Source organism: Benincasa hispida, chromosome 11 (genome assembly GCF_009727055.1).
Source record: "Benincasa hispida cultivar B227 chromosome 11, ASM972705v1, whole genome shotgun sequence".
Lineage (NCBI taxonomy): Eukaryota > Viridiplantae > Streptophyta > Magnoliopsida > Cucurbitales > Cucurbitaceae > Benincasa > Benincasa hispida.
In genome coordinates this window covers 45,292,841-45,303,362 of record NC_052359.1, presented here as the reverse complement: position 1 = coordinate 45,303,362, position 10,522 = coordinate 45,292,841, and the positions used below count along the sequence as shown (strand labels likewise).

General features: G+C 30.2%; 1 protein-coding gene across 1 annotated transcript; it reads left to right on the top strand.

Moving 5' to 3' along the window:
• Nucleotides 1–1,198: 1,198 nt before the first annotated feature.
• Nucleotides 1,199–3,064, top strand: LOC120091372 (transcription factor bHLH106). Its single transcript, XM_039049374.1, has 2 exons — nt 1,199–1,548; nt 2,613–3,064. Exons 1-2 carry the CDS (start codon nt 1,246–1,248, stop codon nt 3,024–3,026), a joined length of 717 nt encoding a protein of 238 aa, XP_038905302.1. The 5' UTR covers nt 1,199–1,245; the 3' UTR covers nt 3,027–3,064.
• The last annotated feature ends 7,458 nt before the right edge of the window (nt 3,065–10,522 follow it).

Sequence of the window (10,522 nt, the reverse complement as noted above, 5' to 3'; positions counted from 1 at the left end):
ATGACGTGAAATTTTAATTAGTTTAGTTTAAATAGTGATAAAAAAAATTAATGAATCTTAATTAATTGTAATTTTATTAATTTTTTTAAATTAATTAATAGATATTAACATTAAAGACAGAAGGTTAGTGTCCAGTAAAAAATTGAGGTTTAAAAGATGTAAATTTTGAAACCTAAGAACCAAATTGAAACAAGACTCATATTCAAGGGTAAAATTGTAACATTTTGAAATTGTGAGACTATATTGAAACCAAACACGAAACTTAAAGAACTAAAATTGTAACATTTTGAAACCTAGTTAGGGACTAAATTGAAATCAAACTCAAAACTTAAGTCATTAAATGTGTAATATTTTGAAACCTAAGGACTAAATCGACACCAATATCAAAACTCAAGTACTAAAAGTGTAACTTTTTGAAATTTAGGAACAAAATTGAAACTAAACTAAAAATCTAAAGACTAAAAGTGTAACATTTTGAAATCTAGAGACTAAATGAAAACTCAACCATAAACCTAAGGACCAAAAAAGTATTTATTATTATAAATATTATGATAATAGATGTCCCTCATGCGTAGCGTCAATTGACCATTTGTCATGCCTTCATTTCTTAAAGTATTGTCCATGTGTCTCAATATTATACATTATTAGTGTCAAGTAATCTACCTCCTAATTGCCAACATTACACATTATTTTATTATTATATTATATTATATTTATTTAAATATTATATTTTATTAATATCCATATTTATGTTATGTTCGTCAATTTCACAACATTTATTTTTATAATTTTTTTTGTTATAATTAATGTTGTTTCTCTCAAAAGCGATCTCTCTCTCTATATATATCACACACATTGAAAATGGAAACTATGAAGGGGAAAAGGCACAAGTGAAAGTTATGAACTCAATTATATTAATCCCAAAAGTAAAAGCCATAATTTACTTTGCCTATCAAGTAAATGATTTACAGTGAACAAAATGTAGTATAATTTATCCATTCATACCTAGTCCCTCTAAATCTAATATTTTATGAATCAAGACATTATGAATAAACACACAAAGACATTATTATTATTATTATTATTATGAGCCGACCGCTAGTTTGTCGGATAAGCTCCGTAGAAAAAAAAAGGGAAAAAGAAAAAAAGAAAAAGAAAAGAAAAAGGAAAATAAATTATAAAAACCCACCGAAAGCTCGCCCCAAACGCACTTTCACTTTAGCAAATTTGAGTAAAAAAAATATAATGATGCAGGCGGATCAAAGCTCTGAGCTTTACAGATTCCTGGCGCAGAACGGAGCCTTCAGCCTGGGCGGCGCCGCCGGATCTTGCCGCTTTCCGGCGACACAAAGCATGTCGAGCTCTTCCTCTTATTACCCTAATTTGGATAAGTCTCCGGCGGCGGCCGCCACTGAGGGAGCGGTGCCGTCGCCCCACGACAGAGCTCTGGCAGCCCTTAAGAATCACAAGGAAGCTGAGAAGCGGAGGAGAGAGAGAATCAACTCTCATCTTGATAAGCTTCGGACTCTTCTTCCTTGTAATTCTAAGGTTTTTTTTCTTTTTAATTTACTCATTATTTCTCTTTTTTATTATTATAAAATATTAACTATTTCTCAAAATAAAAATTAAATTTCCCTTTCCTCATAAATTGTTTGTTTGTTTTCTAGACAAATTTTCTTGTTTAATTTATAAACCATACTTTATATATATATATATAAAAAAAAAAAATCTGATTCTCTCAACAAGTTTTTTTTCTTTTTTCTTTTTGTGCTTCTATTAATTTATATTAAAATTTTAATTTAAAAATTCATTATGCGAACATCCAAAGTTAGATTTGAAAATTTTAATTTTCTTGAGTTATTTTTTCTTCTCTTGTTTTATCCGTATGAATCAAACAAAAACAATAAAAAATGGACCAACTTAGAGATAACATAACTCAACGTACCTCTTTAATGATGTGATATTGTCCTTCTATTTTAATCTCATGTATCATTGGAGACAGTTGTCAGTTCTTATAAATTCATATCTTTAATCTAGTCGATGTGGGATTTTTTTTTTTTTTTCTAATATTCATGAGGATTAGACGATTTATATGTATATCGACTAATCTCACACGATAACTTATTTGAATATGAAAAAATTTATAAGACATTACCCATTTTTTCAAGGCCCTTTATCAAACTCAAACCTCTTATATTTATTATTAGATCAATTCATGAGGATGGTCAGTCGTATGAGATTCTTGGTTCATATTCAAAAAAAAAAAAAAAAAAAAAATATGTGTGGTACGTACATAGTCAAAGGAACAAGAATGGGTTTGTAAGGTGCCCTTTTAAGAATCTTTCGTGAACTCCAACTCTAAGATTTTCTGAACCGAACAACAGAGATGTTTGTTTGTTGGGTTTAGAGACAGTGTCTGTTTATTCAAAGCAAACTGCAACTCTCTCTGCACTGCAAAAAGTCATAAAATGCAACCTCACTTTTTTCTTCTCTCACCTGCCTTAGCTTGTAGCCCTATTTTATTAGTGTATTTGGGAAAGTTGGGAAGCTTTCTAGGCTTACATACACTTATATTTTTATATATGTATATATTTGAATGGTTTTTTGATCAGACGGACAAGGCATCTCTTCTGGCAAAAGTGGTTGAGCGAGTGAAAGAGCTAAAGAACGAGACATCGGAGATCGCGGAGCTCGAGAGCTTCCCTTCGGAGACCGACGAGATCAGTGTCCTTTCCGGGGAGCAGTCAGAGGACGGAAGGCTTGTGTTCAAGGCATCATTGTGTTGCGAGGACCGCTCCGATCTCATCCCTGACCTCAACGACATACTTAATTCCCTCCACCTCAAAACCCTTAGGGCTGACATTGTCACGGTCGGTGGCCGGATTCGCAACGTCCTCCTTATCGCCGCTAACGACCACCACAGCGTCGAGTCCGTTCATTTCCTTCAAAATGCCTTGAAATCTCTTCTTGAACGCTCAAATTCTAGCCTTACATCCAAGAGGAGGCGTCTTGTACTTCACAAATGATCATAAATTCTCAATATCTATCCTTTTCTTTTCTCTCATATACTATTCTAATCATCTTCTCCTCTTTCTTTTCTGTTATCTTTCTTTTTTAATCCAATATTTAAACGACATGAACATGCAAACTTATCTTCTTTTTTTTTCCTTCTTATATATATATACACACACAGATACATACACGTATATATTTTGCTTGGATTAGAGTTTGGGTTTCAAAAAGTCTAGTTAGCAATTTTTCTTTTCATGCAATTAAAAGAATAAAATCTAAGTTAAATTGCAAATTTAATTTGTCTGTTTAACGTGAAAGTTAGAATTTAATCGTTAGCTATGGTATGATAAAATCTCATAAATAGTCTAGAGATTTTATCCAATCATAGAGACTAAGTTCTAATTTTTAAAATCATAGAAATTAAGTTTTAACTTTCTTTAACTATAAGGCTAAATCTATAATTTAACCTAAAATTTAATATATCATCAACGATAAGTTTTTATTATGTGGTTGGTTAAAAGTATTTCAAATTTGTATCCAATAATTATTAAAGAGCATCAAAATTCTCCATCTACCCATATTTACATGGATGCACCCACTTTTGGCATCCTAGACCAGCACATAGCAGAAATAAAAGGACCCAAATATTAAACAAAAGGAAAAAGGACAAAAAGACACGTGCCAAATTATGGTTGGGTCATTTAAAAAATGGTGCATTTAACAATCAAGTGATTTTCTTAAAGAAAAATATTTGGATGCATCTCAAGTTGCATCATCTTTGTATTGTTTGATAGTACGAGGTTCCATACCAAAACCAATTCTTATTGGACCAATATCACCCATTTGGGTTTTATGGGTTTTGATACCATGTTTAATAGTATGAAGTTCCATCTCAAAATCAATTGGCAATGGGAGGAGTAACCTATTTTTCTTATAAAGAGTGTGAGTCCCCTTAGTTTTTACAATGTGGGATTCTCAACATATATAGTTCACTCAAATGTCTGATTACACGTTGTCTTGTGGCAAATTTGTCTTTTTTTAAAAAAATATATATTTTTTAGATATTTTTTCCTTTGTAATGGAAGGAAATGCATGGAGATGTATGCAATTTGGGTTGCACCCAAGTATTACTCTTTAGAAGAAAAAAACTAAACTATATCATATTTCAGTCCAGCCACATGATACAATTTTCATTACATCGTGAGAAGGGCTTGTTTATCGTAAGTCAGCTCGGAGTCCACTCTCTGAATTAGAAAAAGAAAAACATAGCAAAGAAAAATTATAGTAACCATTGGGGATTAACAAAGAGAAAACAAGAGAATGAATTAGAGAACAGAGAATAAACAGTGGTATGTTACAGTGATATTTGGCAAAACCAGAAATTGATTTTTTCTCTCTTTTTAATAAAAAAAATGTTTATTAGAATTACCTATCAGAAACTTGGAAAAATAGTTTTTCAATTATAAAAATAAAAAGTAGTTGTTTGAAAAAGTATAAAAGAAATGAAAAATATGATTGGGTTTGGTTTTTGTTAGTTTCCAAAGCAAAGCATGAAAAGGAGAATATTTTCAAGTTTATCGTACTTTGATGACAATAAGCTAACAACGGGCAGCAGCAACTACGAGTGATTTTGAAATAGTAAATGTGATTTTTGTCATATTTTAAAATCATTATGAAACTATTAATTTTAATTATTTAAAATTAATTTAATATTTAATTTTATACATTTTAAATATAATTGTAATTTTAAAAATGACAAAAATGATTTTAACTAATAGATTAATTCCAAAACATGTCATACATCTACCAATGAAGTTAGTATTATACTATTACCATAAATGAGGAGTACTATTTCAGATAAAAATAGAGTGATTTCATTTAACTAATGCGAGATTCATTATTATTTATTAAAATAAATTTATATGATAAACAAAAAGATTATAATACATTTGTAGTACTAAAAGTTTTCTTTATAAATTAGTTATTATTATGAATATTATAATAATAAATAGATATCTAATGCGTAGTGTTCCAAAAACCATATGTTATTCTTCATGTTGTCTATGTGTCTTGTAATTATTCATATTTGGTGTCCATGTAAGTCCACGTCCTATTTGACTTTGCCTATAAATAGTGGTATTTTGTGGATCTAAAAATCACACACATTGGCGAATTCCATACAAATTGGAGAAAGTGGAGAAATTTGAGAATTTTCTCGTTTCTTATTTTGTTATTTTATTTTATTCTTTTATTTATATTTATGTTTTATTTATTTTAATTTTAATTTATTTTATTATTATATTATATTTTATTACCATCCGTGTTCCCGTTGTGCTCCTCAAATTCACAACACGTTATCAGCACGAGCTCCTGTCATTTTTCCCGCTAAAGGTATGTCCTAAAGATTGTCGATTTTTCCTTCTTCGTTGTAATTAATAAATTTAATGTTATTTTACATATTCAATATCTATTAAATTTCTAACATAAGTACAATATTTTATGATAGTGCTGCCATGACAAATCCCACAAAATTATAATTTTTCGCCCTTGATATTAAGGGCAATAATTATTTGTCATGGGTATTTGATGCTGAAATCCACCTGGATGCTATGAATTTTGGGGAGACTATTAAAGAAGGCAATACGACATCCAGTTAGGACAAAGAAAAAGCTATGTTTTTCCTTCGTCATTATATCCATGAGGGATTGAAAATGAAGTATTTTACAATAAAAGATCCCTGTATCTTGTGATAAAATATAAGAGATGTATGATCATAAAAAAATAGTTATTATTTCTAAAGCTCATTGTGAGTTGATGCACTTGAGTCTACAAGATTTCAAATCAGTAAACGATTACAACTCCACATTATTTAAAATCAGTTCGAAATTGTTATTATGTGGAGCTGATTCTGATGTGTTAGAGAAGACATTTTCTACATTTCATGTCTCGAATATGCTCATGCAGTAGCAATATTGAGAGAAAGGTTTTAAACAGTATTCTGAATTGATTTCATGTCTTCTTGTGGCCGAATAAAATGAGTTATTGATGAAAAATCATGAATCTCGACTAACCGAAACAACATGTTTCCCTAAAGTGAATACTGTGAATGTTAATAATCATAATCGAGATCGTGATCGTGGTCGTGGTCGAGGTCATGACTGTGGTAGAGGAAGAAATAATTATTTTTTTGGTGGTGGTCAATCTAATCATTCAAATTTCAAAAGAACCATGCAAAATGATGATCACAAAGGAAAAGCTCCACAAGATAAAAGTTCAAAGAGTGCTGAAAATAAATGCTTCCGATGCGGAATGACTGGGCATTGGTTACGTGTCAAAACACTTAGTTGACCTCTATTAAGCCTCCCTGAAGGAAAAAGAGAAAAATGTGGAAGCAAATTTTGCATAGGATAATGACATATTTGACTCATCCCACATGAAAAATTTGGATGTGGCGGACTTCTATGAATCTTCTGAAGAGAAGATTGGCACAGTTGGTGGAACATCAAATGTTTCTTTTGACTTTGAGAATATTTAGACTTAATGTTATTTTTTTAAAATCTATCTTCATATTTTTTTTTAGTAACTTTTGTATATTTTAAGTGTTGTTTTTCTTATTGTAATTATTTTCTTTTAATGAAGAAAACATGGATCATTTTCATATGTTGGGTATTTAAAAAATGAGCAAAGAAGATCTATGGCTGGCAGACAGTGCAACTACACATACAATACTTGCAAGTAAAAAATATTTTTCCAACTAACAATACTAAAAGCAAAAGTCAATACGATATCAGGTTCTGCAAACCAGATTGAAGGTTTTGGAAAAACAAATATTATTTTGCCTGGAGGAACAAAATTTACAATTGATAATGCATTGTTCTCTAGTCAATTAAAGAGAAATATTCTAAGTTTTAAAGATATACATTGCAATGGTTATCATATTGAGACTGATAGTAAAAGTAATTTGGAATATCTAAATATTATATTCACTGTCTCAAATGAAAAACATATATTGGAAGAGTTTCCTACTTTATCTTCTTGATTATATTATACTCATATATGAGTAATTGAAACATATGCAACAATGAACTTAAAGTTCATGAATCTATATGTATTTACAATTTGGCATGATTGATTGGGTCATCCAGGATCTATAATGATAAGAAGAATTATTAAGAATTCAAATGGACATACATTGAAGAGTAAAAAAATTCTTCAATCTAATGAATTATCATGTGATGTTTGCTCTCAAGGAAAATTGATAATTAGACCATCACCAACTAAAGTGGGGACTGAATCACTTGCATTTTTAGAACAAATTCATGGTGATATATGTGGACCTATTAACCCACCAGGTGGACCATTTAGATATTTTATGGTATTAATAGATGCATCTACTAGATGGTCACACGTGTGCTTATTATCAAGTCAAAACTTTGCATTTGCAAGATTACTTGCTCAAATAATTAAGTTAAGAGCACAATTTCCTGATTATATAATTAAGACCATTCGTCTTGATAATGCTGATGAATTTACATCCCAAGCTTTTGATAATTATTGTATGTCTATTGAGATGAGTGTTAAACATCTTGTAGCTCATGTTCATACATAAAATGGTTTAACAAAATCATTTATAAAACGTTTGCAATTAATTGCAAAACCATTATTTATGAGAGCTAAGTTTCTTTCATATGTATAGGGACATGTTATTTTGCATGCAACGTCACTTGTACACATTAGGTCAGTAGCTTATCATAAGTACTCGTCATTACAATTAGCTTATGGTCATGAGCCAAATATTTTCCATTTGAAAATTTTTTGATGTGCAGTATATGTTCCAATTGCTCCACCACAATGCACTGAGATGGGTCCTCAAAGGAGGTTAAAAATATATGTTAGATATGATTCCCCATTAATTATTAAATATTTTGAACCCTTGACGGGTGATGTATTTATTGATCATCATTTAATGAGGCAAATTTTCCAACATTAAGGGGAGGAATTAAGAAATTGGAAAGAGAAATTACATGGAATCCATTGTTATTATCTCATTTAGATCCCCGTACAAATCATTGTGAACTTGAAGTTCAGAAAATAATTTATTTGCAAAATATAACAAATCAATTACCATATGCATTTATAGATGTAAAGAAAGTAACTAAATTAAATCACATATACCAGCTACAAATGTTCCATAAAAAATTGATATTTCAATACAACATGTTGTCACTAATTAGTCTGGAACATGCTAGAAGCGTGGTAGACTAGTGGGTTCCAAAGTTAAAAATCCTCGAAAACGAAAAATAATTAATTGTAAAAAAGACTTGGTTGAAAATGTAAATACCCATGAAAAAATCATTGACATGACTAGTGAGGAAGGTGAAATACCTAAAGATAGTAATGGGATTTCAATAAACTACGTCATGTCAGGAAAAAGATGGAATCGTATTGATGTAATTATTGAAAACATTTTTGCGTATAATATTGCTCTTGATATTATATCTTAAAATGAGGATCTTGAACCAAAATATGTTGAAGAATGTCGACGTAGAAAAGATTGGCTTCAATGAAAAGAAGCAATCGATGCAGAATTAAACTCACTTTCAAAACGTTAGTTTTTTAGACCAGTAGTCAGAACACCAGAAGGTGTGAAACTTGTAGGATACAAATGAGTATTTGTAAGGAAAAGAAATGAAAATAATGAGGTCATAAGATATAAAGCAAGACTAGTTGCATAAGGTTTTTCACAAAGACCTGGTATTGATTATGATGAGACATATTCTCTAGTGGTGGATGCAATTACACTAAGATATTTAATTGGCTTGACTATGTAATTTTTTATGGATGTAGTCACAACATATTTATATGGATCTCTTGATAATGATATTTATATGAGAATCCCATAAGGATTTAAGATACTTGAAACATATACATCCGATTCCCGAGAATAGTATTCAATAAATTTACAGAGATCACTAGATGGATTGAAACAATCAGAACGAATGTGGTATAATCGCCTGAGTGGATATTTATTGAAAGAAGGATATCAAAATAATTCAATATGTCCGTATGTTCTTATAAAGAAATCACAATAAGGATTTGCTATTATAACTATATATGGTGATGACTTGAATATAATTGGAACTCCTGAAGAGCTTTCAAAGACAATAAAATATCTTAAGAAAGAATTTGAGATGAAAGATCTCGGAAAAACAAAATTTTGCCTTGGTTTGCAAATTGAGCATTTAACAAATGAAATATTTATTCATCAGTCAACTTATACAAGAAAAATTTTGAAAAGATTTTATATGGACGAAACACATCTATTAATATTCCAATGAAAGTCCGTTCATTAGATATAAATAAATATATATTTTGACCTCGAGAAGATAATGAAGAACTTCTTGGTCCTGAAGTATCATATCTTAGTACAATTGGTGCACTTATGTATCTTGCTAATAATACAAGACAAGATATTACATTTTCAGTAAATTTATTAGTTAGATATAGTTCTTCTCCTACAAAAAGACACTGGAACGGAATTAAGCATATACTCTGTTATCTTCGAGGAAAAATCGATATGGGTTTGTTTTATTCAAATCAAATTTTGATCTAGTTGGTTATGTAGATTCCGAATATTTATTTGATCCAGACAAAGCTAGATCTCAAATAGGTTATCTGTTCAGATGTGGAGGAACTGCTATATCATGGCGATCGGTGAAACAAACTATAATATCAAATCATGCTGAAATTCTTGCAATTCACGAGGCTAGTCGAGAATGTGTATGGCTAAGGTTAATGACTCAGCACATTCGTGAAACGTGTGGTTTGTTTTCTAATAAAAATCTTCCAACAATATTATACAAAGACAACACAGCTTACATAGCACAAATCAAATGATGATATATTAAAAGAGATAGAACAAAGCATATTTCACTGAAGCTTTTCTACACTCATGATTTTGAAGAAAATGACGATATCATTGTACAACAAATTTATGCGAAGGATAATCTTGTAGACTTATTTACAAAAGCATTACCAATCGCAGCTTTTTGAAAAATTGGTGCGCAACATTAGAATGCGGTGACTCAGAGATCTTAAATGATATATATTTTCATGAAGGAGAGTAAACATACTGTATTCTTTTAGAATTATATATTATATGAAATATGTATTCTTTTTCTTTCACTAGGTTTTTCCTATTGGATTTTTCCTAGTAAGGTTTTAACAAGACATATTTCATATATATGGGCATCTAAGTGGGAGTATTATAATATTATAATAATAAATAGATGTTCATTGCTTAGTATTCCAAAAGTCATGTGCCACCCTTCATGTAACATGTGCCTTGTAATTATTTATGCTTGATGTTCATTTAAGTTCACATTCTACTTGCCACTTTGTCTATAAGTAGTGACACTTGGTGGATTTAAAAATCACACACATATTAGACAAATTCCATACAAATTGGAGAAAGTGGAGAAATTTGAGAATTTTTTCATTTTTCATTTTA